This window comes from Lynx rufus, unplaced genomic scaffold, assembly GCF_022079265.1.
Source record: "Lynx rufus isolate CCGP_SWC_20201006 ecotype Redwood Valley unplaced genomic scaffold, mLynRuf1.p SCAF_1, whole genome shotgun sequence".
In the NCBI taxonomy this organism is placed as follows: Eukaryota; Metazoa; Chordata; class Mammalia; order Carnivora; family Felidae; genus Lynx; species Lynx rufus.
Window position 1 is genome coordinate 19,255,238 of NW_025814823.1, and position 22,898 is coordinate 19,278,135.

The 22,898-nt window shown below is 37.7% G+C and overlaps 1 protein-coding gene across 1 annotated transcript in view; it reads right to left on the reverse strand.

The window, feature by feature from the left end:
* Positions 1–805: 805 nt before the first annotated feature.
* VPS36 (vacuolar protein sorting 36 homolog) overlaps positions 806–22,898 on the reverse strand; it is a 30,867-nt gene continuing 8,774 nt past the window's right edge. The window contains exons 4-14 of the mRNA XM_047079146.1: positions 20,076–20,190; positions 18,919–19,008; positions 18,112–18,198; positions 10,310–10,342; positions 10,111–10,188; positions 9,346–9,480; positions 7,670–7,735; positions 6,213–6,277; positions 5,514–5,598; positions 4,288–4,364; positions 806–4,204 (exon numbers count right to left, since the gene is read on the reverse strand). Of these exons, the coding sequence (XP_046935102.1) occupies positions 4,111–4,204; positions 4,288–4,364; positions 5,514–5,598; positions 6,213–6,277; positions 7,670–7,735; positions 9,346–9,480; positions 10,111–10,188; positions 10,310–10,342; positions 18,112–18,198; positions 18,919–19,008; positions 20,076–20,190 (925 nt within the window). The 3' untranslated portion in view covers positions 806–4,110. The remainder of the gene's footprint in view (positions 4,205–4,287; positions 4,365–5,513; positions 5,599–6,212; positions 6,278–7,669; positions 7,736–9,345; positions 9,481–10,110; positions 10,189–10,309; positions 10,343–18,111; positions 18,199–18,918; positions 19,009–20,075; positions 20,191–22,898) is intronic.

Here is a 22,898-nt window from a genome sequence, read left to right on the forward strand (position 1 = left end):
TTTAAAAGATTCAATTATATGAATCTTTGAGCTTTATTTATTTTTAATGTTCTTATTTATTTTTGAAGGAGAGAGAGAGCATGAGCGGGGGAAGAGCAGAGAGAGAAGGAGACACAGAATCCAAAGCAGGCTCCAGGCTCTGAGCTGTCAGCACAAAGCCCGATGCGGGGCTCGAACTCATGAACTGTGAGATATGACCTGAGCTGAAGTCAGCTGTTTAACCGACTGAGCCACCGAGGCGCCCCTTGAATCTTTGAACTTTAAAGAAACCCAATTCCTCTATTTTTTTATGGCTCCAAGACAAAAATATAGTCATGTACACAGGACAGATAATAACTATTATGGAATTTAGAAATAGAGTCATATACTGAAAACACATTTTTCTAAAGCAGGTAGGAATGAGCACAGTATGATAATTGGGGTGGAGATGGAGAAGTGAATGGGGAAACAGTTAAGAAAGGGAAGTCTGCAGAGTCAAAGGAAGTATGCCCCAGGAATGGGAAGGGGCATACCTCATGCTGTTCCTCTAACCCAACAGCCTCCACTTACTGACGATCTCTTGGTCCTTGTGAGCCTAGTTTATGAGGCTCTTCCTCTCCCACAAGAACTAAAGGATCCTCCTTCTGTCTTGCACAGCATGTACCTGTGCCCCTTCCATGACACGTACTTCATTCGATCTTCAGGTAAGGTTGTTTACATGTCTATTTCCCTAACGGCGCCACCCTTTTAAAGGCAGGGACTGTATCTTATTCATTTTGTTTCCACCCCCCACCGGCGGCCCACGTAATTCCTCACACAGTCAATATGGATTTTTAACAAAAAATTTTTTTATTGAATTGAATGGGAGATAAAGTAGGATAAATGGAGCCAGGTTATAAATAGGTATATACATGAGAGTTCATTCATTCAGTTAATATTTATTGAATGCTTATTATGTGCCAGGTTCTGTTCTAGGCTCTGAGGATAGATCCACAAACACACCAGACAAAAAGCTCTCCCCTTACGGAGCTTATACTCTAGATCTGTCTTAATAAGGGATGGGATTAGCAAATAAATTCACAGAAATTCAACCATAACTCTTGGCCAAAAAACAAAAACAAGACACACATTTAAATAGTTTAATTATTGGTGTTATAAATGTCTACCGTTGCTATGTAGTTTTTATTGTATATTGTACTTACTATATTCATAATATATTCATACCCATGTGTCACTCTATAGGGATTCTACCTGTAAGACAATATAAAGAACTTCACTGGCAATTTAAGAGTTTCAGGGATCATTTTAAGCATGCTTGATTTCATTCCAAGGCACAGTCTTTAAAAATCTAACCAGCTTATAGGTGTGACTCTACTGTACCAAAATGAAAACGCTGATATTGTTGGGCAGAACATGAGAATGACCACCTGATGAATCCACGTCTGGCCAGGCGAGTCTGGTTATAGGGAACCAATACTTGGAGAGACAGTACATTCACGCGAATGCACAAGGTTAGTCAACCATGAAATTCACATCAAAAATTAAAAAAAAAAAAGTTCATGAGCCATTTCCCATTCTTTTAGAACAACTAAAACAGTAAGATCTTGAGGTCAAAAATAAAGAAAAAATGTTTAACGTACTGGCTTATTCTGATTAAAAGTTTATCATTTTCATATGTTTTTCAAAGAGTATTTTAAAAAGAACACCAAGGTAAGAAAAATCATTTACAAGTTTTCCAGTAATTTTACTCTATATACATTAATTCCAATCATTTAATCCTGAAAACAACCTTCACTTGTACAGTGTAAAAAAATCTTTGATAGTGACTAGAAAAATCCCATTATCATAAAGCTACAAATTTATGCTCCTAAGAGCAAAGTTAGTAAAGCAAAAATAATAATTATACCAGTGATAAGCACCGAGATGAATTTTTTTGCATTTAGGGCCTGATTGGTTGTATTTAAACATAACTTCTACCAATAGAAGACCAAAATAACATCTTATTTGGCAAAAAAAAAAAAAAAAAAAAAAAGGAGGGGGAGGGAATGGGTGGGTGGGTGGAATCAAAAATATACGTATATAAGTCTAGAAACAGTGAAGAATGCCCACTTTAACAGTAAAATCAATCATACTTGTTTTCTAATTAAAGTGACATGTGCAAAATATAGTCACGTCACTTTTCTTCCTCCTAGTTCACTTTATACAATTTAGACTGCTCCATTTCTGTTAATGTGTTGTCACACTAATGTAAATAAATATGTTGAACCGTGGGAGTTTGCTGTAATGAATCCAAATCATAAGAGCTAGATCCAGTAGCTCAAACAATCTCAATTGCAATTCATTCCAACTGCTGAAACAGATTATTATTTACCTTTGCAATTTCTGAAAAACCTTAGCCAGATGAGACATCATGTGTGTAAGTGTGTGTGCAAGTGCATATGAACATGCGTGTACAAGTCTGCCAGAGCAGTGTGAGTGTGACCCAGAAACAGGAGTGCCACACAAACAAGTCTACACGATGGCCTGAAAGACATGGGGCCATTGTTTGGCTAGACACTGAATTCCCCCAAAACAAACCTGAGGCTGAACAATGAAGACATTAGGGGCTATCTGTCATCACAAGACAGAATGAGCGACAAGTTTGGAAAATGAAGACATTCCCGTAACGCTGGAGGATGTGAAGCAGCAACAGCCACTTTTGCAGGCGGGGATCAGAGACTGACTCTGGCTGCAGTGGGAGGGATTCCCTGGGTCTACAGCTGAGGATCCCTGCAACTCCCCAAAGGGCATCTGCAGGGGGCCCTCCACCTCACTCAGTGACACCTTAGGGATCCCAGAGCTTAAGCCTGGGTATCCCCACCTGCTGGTCACCATGGGTCTCTCAGTGCAGACACTATCCCTTCTGGAGGCTTGGCCGAAAACCATCCCTGCTTCCCACTTTCGACGCAGTCTTAGAAGGGGAGCTCTTTGCGTCCCTGTGGGGTCCCTGAGTTTGAGGTAATGCCAACACACCGACATATGAAGTCAGGCGGTCCATTTTAGAACTCACACAATCGAAATTCAGGAGTAGCCAGTTTTTGTTATCTTGGTAATACTTGTTAGTGACATAGTTTCTCAACACAGCTTCTAATATATGGGGTAAAGAAAAAAAATATTGCTGGGATATGAAATATTTTTTTAAAGTGCAGTGTTGAAACTCCTTAAGAGTAGGAAAAGGAGACCAATTACTTGTCCCCTTTCAATGTTCCTGTCCTTGGCTTTCCAGGTCAAAGAGCACCAAGGTTCCTGTTTAAGCGACCTAAAGGTTCTCCCGGCCCCTCCCCCACACAACCCTAGGGAATTCCTGAACCCTCTAAGTTCCAAATTTGTAATCACATCTCTGGGCGTGTCTATACAGCTCATTAATTCAGTTTCAAAACCCACAGCATTTTTAAAACAAAATGACATAGTTGCATTCTTTAAATGCCAGCTATGAAATCATTACTTGGAAAAAAAAAAAACTAGTCAGACTATACATACGTAAGTCAAATACAGCTCTCTCCTTTTTTAAGGTGTCTGTTGAAGACATGCTTATAACTGCTTCTAAAGAAAAGCCCTTACTTAGGAGAAGCCTCATGTGGCGTTCTGTGGTTTCACGTCCTGTTCAGTGTTGTCAGTTAAGCTACACTGTACGTATGACTTGCTTCATGAACCCTCTCCCATAATGCGCACATTAGATGCAGAGGAAAAACTCTGTTTATAATTCAGTGAATTTTAGTCACACCAGAAAAATGATCTAACCTGTCCAAACACTCAACTTCTTCCCCCATTAGTAACTAAATTCCCTTCTTTAAAAAAACAGATTTGAGGATCAAGTTAAAATTCACCATATTTCAAGTTAAACCCTGAGGGCTCTATACAACTGTAGCATGATTTCCAACTCACTGTGGCATTCAGTTTTCTGTATTTTCCTATATTTATCCTAAGTAAACTTCCTGGACCATGATATTTAGGGAGAAATTAAAAGGGTTTTATATTATAGTGTAAAGTTCCAGAAATTCTCAGTTCATCAAGGTTTACTCTGAGCTCAATGTCATACAACCTCTACATGATACAAGTGTATGGACAAGAAGTATTTTAAATCCAAAACCCTTAGCTCTGTGTCATAAATAAATTTGGGTAAAACCGCAAGCCTTCCACTGAATCATCTCGGCAAAGATGGCCCATCTTCTCTGCCAGAAGCAACCTAGGAGTCAAGGGGAAAACTACAATCATCTGTCCATTCAGAAACACAAACACAGTTGTAATGAAGACCAAGGACTCGCTTACCTTTCCTTAGCCAGGAGAACAGACATTCCCACCAGCTTAGCAAACTCTTCTGATGTCAGGGATCCCTTTTCTGAAACCTAACAGAAACACAGCAGGAAAAAAATATGATAATTTGGCCACCTAGGTACTAACCTAGGGAGAATGTCTACCATTATGCTCAGGAAATAATATATTGAATTTCCTAATAAAACTCAAGAATATTCAATACTGAACTAAATCTTCTTCACTAATGCTCAATTCTACAAATGCGGAAGGGCCCAGAATGAATATAGCAGAGCCTAAAACATCACAAAGCCCTCTACAAAGTTACAAAGGCACTGTACTAAACCCCCAAAATAACCCTTGATATTCTGAAAAGGAACATATAATAAATTCTAATGGAGTACATACTGCATATCCCACATATAGGGTCCTTATATATAGGTTTAGCTTAAAATATACAGTAGAAATATCTATAGTCTTGAGGTTTTCCTCTAATTTATAATAAATGTAATAAATATTTAAATTAGGCAGGCTCGCCACAGAGGCTATGAAGGCAGTAATGTTTCAAGTCTCCTAATGAGTAACAGCAGCAGTTTGGCTGGTAAAATCCATCTAAACTACAGTTCCTTTTCGTGTTTTTTTGAAGCAATTATTTCATAAAACAACTTGTGATGTTTTATAAGACTGTTTATGTAGGTGGTACTGAAAGAAAAAGTTCAGTCAAGGGTAACATTCTGATGAACAAAGTTAAAAACCTGTCCACAAGACTGAGTTTCAAACAAAAAGATAACACCTCAGGAATTCTAATTCTCCTTGGCAAGTCTCAAAAAGCTTTAAAAGTATCATTTTGATTAGTATTCACTCATGTTAATAGGTGTTTTTAATTGGGTCTACAAACATTACTTTTTAGAAAAATTAAATTCAAAAGGAAAGCCTGGGGGCGCCTGGGTGGCGCAGTCGGTTAAGCGTCCGACTTCAGCCAGGTCACGATCTCGCGGTCCGTGAGTTCGAGCCCCGCGTCGGGCTCTGGGCTGATGGCTCGGAGCCTGGAGCCTGTTTCCGATTCTGTGTCTCCCTCTCTCTCTGCCCCTCCCCCGTTCATGCTCTGTCTCTCTCTGTCCCAAAAATAAATAAATGTTGAAAAAAAAAATTTAAAAAAAAAAAAAAAAAGGAAAGCCTGTTTCTCAAGTTGCTATGGAGTCACGTCTTGGTGGGCAGACTAATGAGGAAACTAGTTCACATACGGTCTCCAAGGCTGAGGCCACCATTTCCTCTTCCTTGTGGGACTGAAGCTCAATTACCATGACGCCACTGTCAAAAACTCGGAGCCTGAAAACCGCAGATGGGAAAACCAAGCTGTGAGTATCTAGGATCTTCAACCACTAAGGAGGTACAAATATCCTGTACTTTCTTTTATGCTGGGCATGAGGGCAATATTAACACAAAACAGCATCTAAAACATAACAACCACAGGCAATTACAGCATAACTAGGAACTCACGAATAAATACAGTTAATAACATTATGAACTATAATCCACAGGCTAAATAAAATATGTCTGGCACTTTTTTTTTTTTTTTTAATCTGAAGGGAGGAAAATACAATTCACAGCTGAACATCTGTAGTTTTAAATCTCCAGAAACAAGCACGAAACCTCTAGCAGAGGGGCTGGTTATTCTGACCTCATAGGACAGCCCACATTCTTCTTTCATTGCCCCAAATCAACAAGAGTTGGCCCACTAGCCCCTCAGGCCATGTACAGCCCGGATAAGGAGGGAAGCTAGGAGAACAAGTGAATTCTGCTCACACGGTATAATTCCCAGAGGGGCGATGTGTTGGTTTGCCACGCACAGACCTGTGTGGGCAGACCTGGCAGGGTTTTCCTGTCTACTGTGTGAGGAACAGTGGCTCAAGTTGGCACGCTTCCTGCAGAGGTTCTTTTACCTGAGAGGTAACTGTAGTGCTTCCAGCATCTTGCATGCATTCACTAGATCTTCTGGTGAGAGCAACTAATAGGAAAGAAAACCCAGTTTATACTACAAATTAATAGAGTGATGCTCGTGTGTTCAAGGCCCATGGTGGGTGTGGAGTCTATTTTTTTTTTTTATTTAAAATAAATAAATAAATAAATAATCATTTAGCAAGGCTTTCATGTTGCCTTAATCACCACAAGGAAAAAAGGATTAACAAAGAAGCAAAGCAGTGCTATCCGACAGAAAGCAATGCAAGCCGTATATGTAACTCTAAGTTTTCTAGTAGTCATATTAATAAAATAAAAAGAAACAGGTGAAATTAATTTTAAAACATGTATTTTATTTAAGCCAATAAATCTAAAACATCAACATATAATCAATATAAAAATTATCAATGAGATATTTAACATTTCTTTCTTCTGTACCGAGTCTTCTAAATCTGGTGTGTAATTTACACTTACAGCATATCTCAGTTTGGATTAGGTGCATTTCAAGTTCACAGTTGTCACATGTAGCTAGCTAGTGGCCACCCTTCCAGACCCATGCAACCTTAAAGAATCAGCCCACTGTGGCATTTGACAAATACAGCTTTGAGTCATAGGCCCAGCCTGGGTCCAAATGCCTGTCAAACCTCTATTTCCAGGTGCAGCTTTGGTCAAATAATTTAATCTCTGGAAGCCTCGAGTTCCTCATCCTCATATTATCCCCAAGACGGGGACAGTAAAAGTAGCTGCCTCACTGAGGTGCTGGGAGGCCTGGTCAGTAGGAGGTACTCACTGACGGCAGTCTTGAGGACTATTCAAATGAAAACAGAGCAGAGGCTTTGCTCGTGAACCTGGGGTGGGCGCTTGAAAGATGTAGGAGTTCTCTGCACAGAGGTGACTGCTGACACCGCAAAACTGTTTGACTGAAGGGCACAAAGAGTGCACGGACCATACACATGTGGGTGTGAAGGGGCAATGAGAGCTGAAGAGCAGCCACTGCTGATTCACGGCCAAAGGCAGAGGGCAGCTTTCCCTCTGTTTCTCTCCAGGCCATCTGTGTCCAACCCAGTTAGTCCAAACACTGAACTGTCACAGGGAAAAGGCCTCATACACAACCTTACTAATCACAATACAAACACAGAATATTAAAGCCAGAAGGTATCAATCAGTCCAAATTCTTGTTTTAGACGTAGGACAACCAAGTCTCAGTGAAGTTAAGTAAGCTACTCAAGGTCAATCAGCATGTCACTGGTAAAACCAGGAAGAGCGTCTACCTCCTAGATCCCCAGGGCAGGACAGCATTCTTGTCACTGCACCACACTGCTTCTCAGATGGTTTTGATATTCTCAACCCTTCCTCAAATTGTATTCACTGTAGGGGAACTTGTATTATGTTAAGAAAGTCTATATTTAGTTAAAAGAATATCTAAATGTTCTATTCTTACCTCCATTCCTCGAGCTCGGTTTACTAAACAGTATACCTCCGTAAGTGACATTATTCCCCCTCGTTCCTGTTAAAATACGAAATTTAAAAAGTATTATGTTATAGTTCACACAAGTTAGCATTCCTTAACAGAAATCATAAGCAGAGTGAAATCAGGATTCATAAAATTTCCTAAGAAGCCTTTTAAAAACTAAATTTGCACACAGGAAAACCTAGCCAGATACGTGAAGCATTTCAAATTCAATATTTGGACTTTAACATCATTATTACTGTTTCAACATTTCCATAAATGAAAAGAGGGCCTCTACACCAAGTTTCAAAAAGTGTATTTAAATGTTTTGAGTTATTACAACTAATAAATGAAAAAATTATAGAATTAAATGGCAATATCACCATTGTAATCTTTAATGAAGTAACAGATCTAGACATTGAGTGTTAGTAGCTGCTAACATCACACAAAAAAAAAGACATTCTGTACCTGCTGACGGAAATGCACAGCACCCTCTATGAAATATCCAGCAGGGAAAAAAAAAAAAAAAAGAACTTCTAGATATAACTACCAGTCTACAGGGAATACATAAGGCAGGGAAGTATGTTAACATACAAATCAGCAAAATCCAGACTCTGAGACACTCTATAAGAAAAACCACTAGTTTCTTCAATAAATAAATTTTATAGGAGAGAAAAAAAGAGGAGAGGGAAACCCACAGAATTAAAAAACAAAAACAAAAAAAAACAAAACACCTGGGTGGCAAATCAACCAATTGCAAAGTATCCTGATTTGAACAAACTAACTATAAGAAAAAATGTGAACACTAAGTAGGTATTTGATTATATTGAAAATAATTTTTAATTTGTGAAATGGGATTACAATTACATTATAGGCATCTTTATCATTGTAATTACGTACTGAAAAATTTACAGATAAAGTAATGTGATGTCTTAATTTGCTTTAAAATATTTTTTAAATCTTTATTTATTCGCTTTGAGAGAGTGCGTGAGTATGGGCCTGCGAGTCGGGGAGGGGCAGAGAGGAAGAGAGACAATCCAAGCAGGCTCTGCACTGTCAGTGCAGAGCCCTACACGGGGCTCAAACACACCAACTGTGAGATCATCACCTGAACTGAAATCAAGAGTCAGGACACTTACCAACTAAACCACCTAGGTGCCCCTGCTTTAAAATAATTTCGAGTGGACAATGTTTACAGATAAACCTGGATGATGGGCATGCAGGGATTCATTATATTTTTCTTATTTTGTCATGTTGGAAATACTTCTTAATATGAGTGCTTTAATAAGTAAAGTTTTGATTGCCTGAGTCATGTTAGAAGATATATCTGTTATCAAATTATAACAGTACACTATATATTCAGACTAGATATATAGAAATATATGTAAACATCTAGAGATCATATGTTTCCTTTTGAAAACAGGAGAGAAGAAAAACTTTATATCAAATAGATTTAGGAAGTTACAGATATCTGAAATGGGAATTGAAAACAACTTAGATTTTGACAAAAAAAAAAAAACCCACTAATTTAATATTCCTGAACAAAAAATAACGTGTTGGTTAAATAGTAACCATACTGTGAAAGGAGTTAAACTCTTGTTAAGATTTCTGATGACACGGAGATAATTTAACACAACCGAAAGAGACCACTCAGGTTTTGTTTTTACCTCCAGCGGCGCCTGCAGTATCCCAGCCAGCTGTTTGGCCAGCTGCATGTGGTACTGTGTGCCCGAGCCGCAGGTCTCCCTGGTAACTGGGTTAGCTATTCCCATGCTCAGCAAATAGGATTTAAACCTGATGGTCTATAATAAGAGGAGAAAATGCACAAAAAGACTAAAAAGCAGAATTAGTCTTTCCACCCCAACATTGAAAATCTTTCTATCATAAATTCAATTCTACTCAATTATATCTGTATCTACCCATTTCTTCTACTGTGTTTTGATAGTGTGAATTCTAAGAAAGTGGATTTCCAGTAGTTCCCTGTGTGAAGCTAATTCTTCTTTTTTCTATCTTGATATCTCATACTCCACTGAACTCATGAGTTTGGTGTGAGAAGCGGTTAGGGAGCAACTATGCCGTATTTAATGCCAACCAAATGATAGAGCCAAAAACTTAGAAAGGAAAATGGCTGTGACCAGATTGTACTGAAATTTACTGAAACAAGTATCAAATTTATGGATATGTATAAAACAACCACTCCTTCCACATTTCAATATCTCTCTTTTCCACATTCTAAGAGAATGTACAGAAGTATCCTTTAATCCTACTAGAACCAGCAAAGTTTTTATGGTTGACTTTTTCGTTAGCACTTTCATATACTCGCAAGTCCTAAAAGAAAACACTACATTAAGAAAGAAACTGCTAAACCACTGAAACATCACTGTTATTTGTGTAACCTGGTTTCTAATGCCTTAAAAAAGCAATCTATTTACCTCATCTTCTGTGATGTCACCTTGCTTGTCTTTAATCTTATTAGCAATTGATTTTGATAACTCCACCATTTCCTTAGCCTGTGAAGAGAACAGCAAAAGACTGAAAAAAAAAAGTCCCCAAAGTGCCTTGCTAACAAAACACAAGTTCAAAACTTACATCATAATTGGTAAGAATTTAATAGGTATAAATTACATATACCTTGACCATTAGCTTGCTGAGGTCTTCAAAGGCCTGAAATGAGAAATGAGTTTTTGTTGGAATCTAAAGATTGAAGATGTTTTTAAGTAATGAAGCACTCTGTTTTCTTCCCTTTGACAAAAATTTATGAAAACTTCTTACAAATATCTATTTATATAAATATTTACATAAGTAATAAGCCTATCTTATTCTAAGGATTCAGTTTAGCTAAGAAACCATAAATTTTCCAACACAAACTGCAAAAAACAACTTTTCAAATCTTCAAAGAAAAAGGTTATGATTGATTAAACAAACAAAAGGTGACATAAGTAATAAATCGTTCAGAAAATATTGTTTACTGTTCTTTCACATAAGTAAGAGAATTTGTCACTGGTTCTTGCCAAAACCATTTCCCGATGGGAGGTCAAGAATCAAAGGCATTGTAAAGCTTTCCTGGTTGAAAATGGCAATGTGCAGCTGCCAGAATACTTCTTTGGGCACAACAATTTTGGCTTTAATAGCAGGTGTGACTTAACTGAAACTGTAAACCTCAGCCTCTAAATACTGAAGAGTTTATACTTGTAGCTTGGGATGTAGTGGATATCACAAAAGAAAAACATTCAAATACCACCAAAATATACCTAAATAAAACCCATTAATTGTTTGATTTACTACAATGAGTATCCACTTCAAAGGCCTCTTCAAACTTTAATCAGACATATTTATAGTAAATTTATTTCATATCGCCAAAAACATACTTCCAATGAAGAACATCTGCCAAATGATGTGCACAAATGTTATTTTTTAAGCCAATTAAGCAACTTCGCATTAACTGAAGAATCTTTTGGTCGATACAGAATAATGGTCAGCAGATTCTGATAAGCCCATGCCCATCTTAATCACATACAGAAAAGTATCCCCCATCTGCAAAAGGATTTTGCTAAAAGAATAGAGTGTTGTGTAAGATTCTTATGGCCAGACTTACTAAGGCTAATACTGAGAACAAAGGGGAATGTGCACACACCTAACAGGAATTTCCTCAGATAAACAAAAGGCTTAAACACTGGATTCTTATCAGCAACAGCCAGCAGATGCAGGAAACCTTTTGTGGGAAACTCGGGGCACCAGCTCTGAAACTAAGTCAACTCTAACATTTAAATGGAGGGCAAATCACAAACCAACCTAGTTTTCAAAAATAAAAGACACAAACACTTTACACACTTAGATTTTTACTTTGAATATACAAAATATTTACAGATTTCTTTTACCGGGGTAGGGAACACTAGTAAGACAACACTTTAAAAATTTTATATGGTAAATCACTTTATTTACTAGGTTACATTTCCATAGAAAAAATATGCTAAAAGTAATAGTGAGTCCACACAGAATACATCAATTAGCCCTCTTGCTTACAGTCTGTAAAAGACAAATACAAATATTTTAGTGTCTTAGAAGAATTATCTATATTTTAAGTAATCATAAAACACAAATGAAAGCTTCTTCACATCTATCCATATTATTATTCTAAAATAAGGAATTAGCCAATTATCCAAAAAAAGAGGTAGAGAAACTACCTACAATAAAAGCAACACATGTGCAAATGCAAAACAGATGCATTTGCCCATTCTGCTATTTTATCTGCCAGTTTATAGAACTTTCTAACCCTCTACCAAGTCCACAGTCAAATTTCTACTCCAATTAAAGAAAACAATGACATCTGCTTTAAAAGTACCCTCATATGCTGATTTATAGCATTATTTCTTGTTTCCAGTCATTAATTTGGTTATCAGCTTTAGTAACTATTAATATATTCTTGAATATTCTGTTTTGGTTTTCTTGATTTTGTACCTTTACATATTCTGTTCCCTCTACCTGGATCCTCTTATCTCTACTAGTCTTCTGTTAGTGCCTGCTAAACTTTCAGGCCTTGACTTCCATTACTTTTGCTAACAAGACTTCCCTGAACCCCAAGGAAGTTAGAGGACATATAATGTGTTCCTGCTGCAGCCGCCATTTTCTCTAATGCAGCATTTCTCCTGCTGTAGAGAATGCCTGTTTGCTTGCCTGTCTGGTGCATCATCACAATATCTAAAACATCAACCTGATGCAGGGCTTGCACAAAGTGGAGAGCAAGGACCACCTGCTGAATAAATCACTGACCTGCATGAACGAGCACGATGACTGTACTGAATCATTTGAGCTATGCAACTCCACGGAAATTAGATTGAAACACAGCAGCATTTCATAAATTAAGAAAAACATTATTTTGGGTTTTTTTAATTAAAAAAAATTTTTAAGTTTATTTATTTAGAGAGAGACAGAATGAGTGGGGCAGGGACAGAGACAGAGAATCCCAAGCAGGCTCTGCACCATCCGCGCAGAGCCTGACATGGGGCTCGAACTCACAAAACCGTGAGATCATGACCTGAGCGGAAGTTCAATGCTTAACCGACTAAGCCACCCAGGCGCCCCAAGAAAAACATTATTTTGAATACCAAATTAGTATGGCACAATTCAGAAAAATACTAATTCAAAATTAGTTCACTGCTCCGTGCCATCTCCAAAAGTGTCACACAAAAGGATGACAGTAAATGTCACTGAAAGAGGGCAGTGATAGTACCTTTTGAACGATAAAGAGAGTAGCTATGATGCAGTCGACTACACTTGTCTGCAAATCAGAAGACTGAGTTCTCATAACCCTGGTTCTGAATCTAGTCACTAGCTCTGAGATGATTACTTCTCTGGATAGAAAAAACCCCTTTAATGCCAAAATGCTGGAATTTTATGAATTTAAAGATTCTGGAAAGATGGTGGCTATGGCAGCATAGTTTTTTAATCTCTCTAAATCTTAACATGAAACAAGACAGCGCAACTAGATCTCAAAACCAAAAACCCATAGGCACCATATACTATAAAACTAAATGACAAAATAGCTATAATAACCTCAAGATAGGGGTGCCTGGGTGGCTTAGTCGGTTAAGGGACTGACTCGATTTCAGCTCAGGTCATGGTCTCGCAGTGTGTGGGATGGAGCCCCAAGTGGGGCTCTGTGCTGTCGGCACAGAGCCTACTTAGGATTCTCTCTCTCCCTTTCTCTCTGCCCCACCCTTGCTCTTGCACGCTCTCTTTCTCAAAATAAATAAATAAACTTAAAAAAAAAAAAAAAAGGAGAGAGGAAGGGGGGAAAAAAGGTCCAGATAAAAAACAGAGGAAGGGAATAGGGCCAGGAAACCAGAAAGCAGGCCACCACCGTTTTTAATAATGCATCAACACAGAAGAAAAGTGGGCCCTGTGGAATAAGACCAGCTACCCTACACTAGGCCTTCCTCTGAAAGGGCAGCAAAACTAATTTAACGTAAAAAATAGTACAGCAGGGGCGCCTGGATGGCTCCTGACTGGATGGCATCTGACTTCGGCTCAGGTCGTAATCTCATGGTTTCTGAATCAAGCCCCGTATCAGGCTCTGCACTGACAGTGCGGAGCCTGCTTGGGATTCTCTCTCCCGAGATCTCTCCCTGCCCCTTCCCTGCTCACACTCTCTCTAAATGAGTAATAAGCTTTAAAAATAAAAAGAGCCGTTTCAAAAAAAAAAAAAGAAAAGAAAAATAGCAACAGCCAAGCATCAAGGTCAAATGCCACACAAAGTTATTATGAGAAAAAAGAAAATAAGGAGAGTAACATTACAGACAATAAAAGCAAGCCAGACTGACATGCTCATAGATCGGATCAAATAACCTTTTATTTCAACATGAGCCAAAAGACGTTAATAAAATGACACAAGCCATGAGTAGACAAAATAAGTCAGAAATGAGGTGATAGGATTCATGAAAGAATTTTTAAAAAATCAATTCAGAAATAATGACTATATTAGACAGAACGCAAAAGTGAATAAACACAACAGATAGTATATTAAGAGAAACAAAAGTTTAACAAGAGGGAAATCTTCTAAATGAAACAGAAATGAAAGAGATAAAAAGCGTCTGAAAGAAACTTGCGAGCAGTAAAGCTAGGCAGTAGAGCTCCAGCATACAGCTAACAGGAGTCACCGAAGAAAAATTAAAAGCAATTATTAAAAACTGTAAAATTGAAAAAAAAAAACTCCCTGAAATTAAAAGAAACAGTTTCTGGAACCGAATTCTGAAAGCGTCCCGTGTACCTGAAAATAACAACCCAGAATGACTAACACATTGACACATTCTGCTAAAACTACTGGGCTTTCTAAAAAAAGGGGGAAAAAGCCTTTGGGCATCTAGGAAAAATACTGACTTTTAAGGTGGTGAAGAATTAGATTAGCCTCCCTCTTCGACAGCAAAACTTCATGCCAGACACAAAACTGAAAGCAACCGATTAAAGGCACTCAAGGAAAGAACACGTGAGCCAAGGATTTTAAATCCACCAAATGACTTCATGTACAAGGGATACAAACATGCCAGAACTCAGGGAATACTGTTCCCGTGAGCACTTCTGAAAAATCTACTGGAGGGAGGTCCACATCAGGACTGGTGGTGTCACACATAGTTACCTGTACAACTAGGACTCACTGAGAGCCAGAGCGGAGAGAGTGCACCCAGTGGCTGAATCTTCAGATACTGCACATCTATGTTTAAAATTGGGAATAATGGGGAGTTCACATACACACACACACACACACACACACACACACAATCTTTTTAACTGTTTTAGTAATTATTTGGTAGTGGTATCCTGACTTTGAACAGGAAGTATCACTATGACCTTATGAGGCACTTGTACTCAAACAAATAAACAAACAAACACCTAGCTCTTTCCATTAAAAAGGACTAGAAATAAATAAAGATCAGCCCAGCAGAGATAGAGTCCTAGCAGGCATTCTTAGGTAATGATTGATTCCAGATCTGGGGCAGGAAACATACAAGATGGTTCTGGAACTTTTGTCACATCAAATAGTAAGGAAGCTATCAAAGTCCACCAGGTCACATCAAAAATACTAAGGGGCCAACCTGAAGAGGCTCCCACTGGCCAAAGATGGGACAATGTGGGCTTTAAACAGGATAATAATTGTAATTGATTGAAACCCACCAAATATGTTACAATTTATGAGTTCACAATAATATGTAAAAAACTCCAATGAGTTGCCATTGGAGGATAAGGAACCAATTCATTATGCTGATGATAAAGAAAAAGTCATTTATCTTGCCCCGTATGAGTAGTCAAATAGATGAAGGGAAGCAGCTCTTCAAAAAGGATTTCAACTAATAAATAAAAAGTAAATCCTAAAATATTGCCATTTGTAACCACCAAAGAACCAAAAGATCTATGCACCGAACATGAACAGCTGCTGACAACATCAACAAAGACGTGATGTGCCTCCTGAGGAAAGAATACAGTATCACCACTAATCTTATCAAAGGGATCAAGGAGAAGTCGGATGAAGCCTCTGGATCCAGCTGCCAATTTGCAGGAAATACATAGAGCGGAGGAACACGTGCAACTTTACCATAAATGTGAGATCAGCAAAACCTAGACCACGGGCACTTACTAGGCCAAATGACCTTGGTTTCTCAATGATAATCTATATTTTCAATTTAGTGGGCCAAGAATTGGTACTACGATGGTTAATTTTACATGCCGACTTGATCAGAGGATGAGGTTCCCAGGTTTTGATGTTATTGATGTGTCTGTGAGGATGTTTCTAGATGAGGTCAGCATTTGAAATGGTAGACTTAAGCACAACTGCCCTCCTCACTGTGGGCGGGCATCACCCAATCCACTGAGAGTCTGAAGGAACAAAAGGTTGAAAGGAGAACTCACGTTTTCTTTCTCTGCCTGACTGCTTAAGCCAAGACAGCAGTCTTACCCTGCCCTTGGACTAGACCTAAACCGTCAGTGCTCCTGGTTCGCAGGCCTTCGGACTCAGATTAGAATTTATATCACCAACTTTCCTGGGTCACCAGCTTGCAGTTGGCAGATTGTGGGATTTCTCAATCCCACAATCAAACAAGCCAATTCCTTATATTAAATGTCTTTGGGGGCACCTGGGTAGCTCAGTCAGTTAAATGTCCAACTTCAGCTCAGGTCATGATCTCACAGTCCATGAGTTCCAGCTCTGTGCTGACAGCTCAGAGCCTGCAGCCTGCTTCCGATTCTATGTCTCCTTCTCTCTCTGCCCCTACCCTCCCTCTCAAAAGTAAATAAACATTAAAAGAAAATTTAAACGTCTGTGTGTGTGTCTGTGTATGGAAAGATAGATGTATATAAAGGTATATACTGATATCTACATCTATATATCTCCTATTGTTTTTTTCCCTCTGGAGAATCTTTTATTTTTTTTATTTTTTTAATTTACATCCAAGTTAGTTAGCGAATAGTGCAACAATGATTTCAGTAGATTCCTTAATGCCCCTTACCCATTTAGCCCATCCCCCCTCCCACAACCCTTCCCATAACCCTCTGTTTGTTCTCCGTATTTAAGAGTCTCTTATGTTTTGTCCCCCTCCCTGTTTTTATGTTATTTTTGCTTCCCTTCCCTTGTGTTCATCTGTTCTGTGTCTTGAAGTCCTCATATGAGTGAAGTCATATGATTCCTGTCTTTCTCTAATTTCGCTTAGCATAATACCCTCTAGTTCCATCCACATAGTTGCAAATGGCAAGATTTCATTCTTTTTGATTGCTGACTAATACTCCATTGTGTGTGTGTGTGTGTGTGTGCACATACACACACACACACACACACACACACACACACACACACACCTTCTTTAGCCATTCATCCATCGATGGACATTTGGGCTCTTTCCATACTTTGGCTATTGTTGATAGTGCTGCTATAAACATGGGGGTGCATGTGCCCCTTCGAAACAGCACACCTGTATCCCTTGGATAAATACCTAGTAGTGCCATTGCTGGGTCACAGGGTAGTTCTATTTTTAATTTTTTGAGGAACCTCCATACTGTTTTCCAGAGTGGCTGCACCAGTTTGCATTCCCACCAGCAGTGCAAAAGAGATCCTCTCTCTCTGGAGAATCTTGATTAATACAGGTATTCAATAACTATTTGCAGTTTAGACTTTATGTGACTAATACACATCCTTGAAATTCTATGAACAGCACTAGTCAATGGGATTTAACTTATAAACTATTATTAAAAACTAAAGAATTACTTCATAGAGTAATTTCATAAAAATCCAAGACCATCTTTATATAAACACAGGAAAACAAATGGTATGTTCAGATGTATTAACTAACCACAGAGTCTAATATGCATAACTGGTTTCCTTAATTAGAATTCTTCCCCTTTCACTTGAACTTCCTCATATATGATGAAGGTTCAAAAACACTGTTATGCACATGCTCAGCGTTGTTCTTCCTAGTGGAAATAACGGACTGGTTTCAGCCATTCTTACTATCTCTGTGTCTGGTCCCCGAGTGGTCATCAGCATAAAGCTGTGTGGTATCTAACCAGGCTAACAGCCACAGAACAGCATTTTTCCCTCAACTAAGTTAACCAAACAGCCAAAATAATTATACAGAGGACCCTGAATTCATTAGCAGTATTATCCAATCAATTCCATCTATACTTTAAAACTTACACAACAACACACCATGTTTTCTAACATCAGAGAAAACAAATTTGCACTGTTTTTATTTCTTTTTGGAAAAGGCTTTTTAAAACATGGTTTGGCTAAATTATGCCAACCAGAAGAAGATCTGGAATAAGAGACTGTGGCTTCAGGCAAACTAAATATATTCCAATATACAGAACGGAATTAGTCACCAGCTACATACAAAAGAATAAACACAAATGGCTGAAAAAGACAGCTGACCGGAACTTATGTTAAGAGTTACCTCAGAAATGTTTTTGTCAGTTTCTTTCCTTTTTTCTTCCAACTTCCTTTCAATGCCTACAATTCCCACAGCCCTTATTCTTCCTGGCTGAGAAACAAAAGTAGAAAATAAAACATACAAAATAGGAAGGACACAATCTTTTGCAACCCACCACAATGTGTTTTCAATGGTGGAAAAGGACCCACAAAGAACCAAAGAAAAACAGCATACAATTACATCTAGTTTCCTTTCAAAATATTTGTCAGTTTCTTGTCATACATAGTGATCTTCAAATCAATATTAAAAAAAAACTGTATATACAATAACTGGCATATTTTACTCTGTATTTTAGATAGAAATTAAATTCATTTTTGTTCTTTGGTAAACTATTATATACGTATCATATTTAATAGGGTCTCAAACATCCAAGAAATTATGGTTAAAAATTATGGTATTTGACAGTTATTACACAAAGTACTTTCACACATTTGAGTGTCTGTCCACAGTTGGTGGTTAATTTAGACTGGTCTGAAAAACATCACCTAGAGGCACTGTCTGTTCTCTGATGCCAGACTGATTACGAAGAACAGAATGTAGTGAATGGAATCTAACTGTGACCACCCCAAGAGTTACTCTGGTAAGTAGTCATTTGTTTTTGCTAAGTATCTACCGTATGCAGAGCACTAAACTAGGTTCTCTGAAAATAAAGGTTTTATCAGAGTACCATTTTGTTTCTCACAAGTTCTGTAATCATAGAAATATTTTCCCTTAATGAAGATGCAAGTACAGAATTGAAAACATTGGGTTAAGAAATAGTTTCAACAATACCTGGGGTCCTCTATTTGTCGGTAAAGCTTGGGAAACTGGCATATTCTCCCATCTTCTCTGTGTCATTTCCTCAGACAAACGCCTATAAAACTGTTGCGCACATACATACACTTTAAATGAGTCAGTCAGGTTATAGTATCCTTATACAAATTATTACTTAACATTTCTTTAGTTGAAAGGTCTGTTCAGTCATTGCAAAAAGCCTAGAATTCTCAGAGACATCAAAAGAAACCAAAGGAAGTTCTCTTCTTGGATCAGCTTCAGAAAGCACAAAGGAAAAAAAAAAAAAAGAAAGAAAGAAACTGACCTTCTATTTAAGTGAGCTATTCTCAACAAAGAGATGAGTGACAATGAATAAATAGACTTACTTTAAACAATCCTGCATATGTGGATTGTTTTCAATCTATAGTGAAACAGACAGAGTGCCAAGAAAAATATACAACCATTATCCATGAAGGAAGCGGAGAATAATTTGTCTAGTTAAAATGTGAAGCCAGAAATGAGAGCCAAAACATCACTACACTCACAGAAAATCAACTATATTTTTTACCGACAGTGAGCATGACTGCAATTAGTCACTTATATTTGCTTAGTGCCTACTGTGTGAGGAACACTCGGTGAGGGGTTATAGAAAAAAAAAACACATAAATAATTTAGGATATCAATGGGGGAGATAAACATACCCTTGTAAATGTCTGAGGAATACTTATATAGTCACTTACTAATCAGAACCTGTAAACTATCATATCATGGAGTAAGTAGGTAAGTGATTAGATCTATATGGAGTCAGTAAAGAAAGACTGCCCGATTTAAGGCTGATGAGCTATCAGATACCAAGATAGTTTAACATTTCACTGCATTATACTCTGCCTCCTTAACCAAACCACTGAAAAGTTTACTAGTGGCCTAATAGCATGACTTAGCATATTGCCAGCTTCTGGGTTTTCCTTGTGACCACACCCTCCTGCTTCCTGTTCTCACTGGAACCTAAACTTCATTTTTCTACTGATAAGGCTTAATCTATTAGAAAAATTTTGTTGTAAAAATATGGTGAAAACTGGTATGTTGTACAATACGGATTTCCATCGTATTAACAAACAATAAAAATACACACAAGTACACATTTCTAGTCCAATTTTATGCATAAAAAAGCTCACCTCAATCTGGCCATGTTCCTTGAAGGAGAGTTTGATGTAGGAGTTCTTACTACTCTGGAAAGGACCAGGTTCTTTGTTAGGTGGAGCAGGGTGAAGATGAACCACTATTTTGGCACTAAGGAATAAATGTAATGAATTTAATCACCTTTAAGCATCACTAATTCTATTTTCATAACCTTTAATATATTTCAGTTCACTTTTAAAATTCATGTAGAAACAAGGGACATCTTGAAAGGAATTCTTCTATATTTTTTATTACATCAGTATTAATGAACCTTTCAAAAATACCTCTACTTATAATTTATAAGCTACGAACCAAGACATTCAAGTTACTAGTACTATAGATTAATTCAGAAGGTGGTTTCAAAAATAAGTTCAAAATAAGTTTGTAAATTTGGGATAGTTCATTACGTTGGCTTATGATTAGGGTTTTCCATGGACAGAATCATCCCCAGAGGTTACCAGGGGGGCCTCTAATTTCTGCCAAAGCATACTACCTTACTCACTTGAAAACAAAATGTGAAAACTTATCTGTATAAAACCGGCCAGCTGACATTTTGTTAAAACTCTGTCCAAAACTAACATTCTACAGTATAATTTTTGGAAAATGCCACTCAATCAACAGCATGATCTAGAAGATAATCCAAGAGCAAAAACAATTCTCAAAATGTTGCTGCTCTAGAAACACAAACTACCATAATCTTTATGACTACCATTATGTTCTATGCTAATAAAAATATCACTATATTTGTTCAATTTTATAAGCCTTTTTTCCTCTTTTCCCCCCAGCCCGCTCAATAAACAATCTTCTTCCGAAAATTAACAAAACCAAAGCACTCAGTCAAAGTATCTTGGATACCTAGCTTAGAGCCTTTTGTCAAATGAAGGTTAAAAATCCCAAAGTCAGCATAAAATATTAGGCCAGTTTTTAAGTATATTCATTTCACAGGTCATTCAGTTGCCATATTTCAAGTCACCAAATCAAAGAAGCATCTTGGGTTATGAGATGTTTGGTGTTTTGGTGTGTTTTTTTTTTTTAAGAGATAGCACCATGTGTGTGGGAGGGTCAGAGGGAGAGAGAAGAGAGAGAGAGACAGAGGAGAATGAATCTTAAGCAGACTCCATGCTTAGCACGGAGCCTGACACAAGGCTCAATCCCACTACCGTGGGATCATGACCTGAGCTGAAATCAAGAATCGGACGCTCAACTGACTGAGCCACCTACACGCCCCAGGTTATGAGATGTTAAAAGGTGAAACGATAAATATATGTGTGTGTGTGTGTGTGTGTGTGTATCTTTGAATCAATGAAATATGGTAATTGCTTGGGAGGGAAGAGATGAGAACTAAAGAGAATGTTTGAGAAAAGTTAACCTGGCATATTATTAAATTCTTACTCACTGGACATGGTTAAAAATAAGACACTAATGGGAAAGTAAATATTTTAAATATTTTTGTTACAGTTTAGATTCCCTTGGAAGACAGCAGAGGAAAATTCAAATGATCTGGAACACCTTAAAGTTTTACTTTGTAGAACTTAAGAAAAGTAATACATACAAATATTGAATCATTATGTTGTACACCTAAAAGTCATACAATGCTATATGTAATTATACCTCCATTTGAAAAAAAAAGAACTTAAAGAGATGGAGACAAATGACGAGGGGAAAAACAGAAATTAGAGAAATAGCCTACTCTAAAAATCTATGCCTTTATTAATCTTTTTGAAATGTTGGTCAATTTCTTTTATGTCAAATAAGCAATCTTTCATGCTAGCTACATTATAATTAAGGGACACATTGCATTTCTAGTGGAGTTCAACATCCATTTAACCTCTACTGAAGTTAACTATACTAATGCTCAAGATGGGCCCACATGGAAAAAAAAAGTTATCAGCAATATTTGTTCATAACTGCCCTTAATTACATGTACTGAAAAAATAAACCCAGAATTTTTTATGTACTTGATTAAACAGAAACATTTGAACGTGTGACTTTAAACCAGGGTGATCACATGTCCTGGTTTGCCTAAAACAGTACCCATTTTATGCTTCCTTGGTCCAATTATAAACAGCACCCCTTATTACTTTTACAAATGTCCCATTTTTGACAATAACTATTATGATACTTCTATTCTGTGATACTATTATGATACTTCTATGATACTTTCTATATGTGAAAAAGTCAAAGTGGAGAAACTTAATGATCAACTAGCAATGGGAGTAAGGGGCGCTTGGGTGGCTCAGTTGGTTAAGTGTCCAACTCTGGCCTAGGTCATGATCTCGCTGCTCCCGAGTTTGAGCCCCGCATGGGGCTCTGTACTGACAGCTCAGAGCCTGGAGCCTGTTTTGGATTCTATGTCTCCCTCTCTTTCTCTCTCTGCCCCTCCCCCACTCTGGCTCTCTGTCTCTCTCAAAAATCAATAAACATTAAAAAAAATTTTTTTAAAAGAAAGTGAAGTAAAGTCATTTTTCTCAGATGAGTCCTTTCTGATTTTAAGTACTACATACACAGAGGTGCAAAAGCAAATGTTTGTGGAAATACATGCAGTGACAGCTGGCTGACATTGATTTATTTTGATCCAAGGATATTATATAGCAAACCTTGGTACTTGATTTGTGCTTTAAGAATGACTTCCATTTACCCATGAGTTTAATGTAGGAAAACACCTTCTTAGGGGAGCTCCTGACCAATGACCACTATTTACAAAGCCCCAAACCACAATCATTAGGTTCACTCCCACATATGAAGTCATGGCACAGCAATATATCTACCAGGCTAATAATAATAGCTTGACTGGAATGTTTTTTGTGAAAAAGACTGCA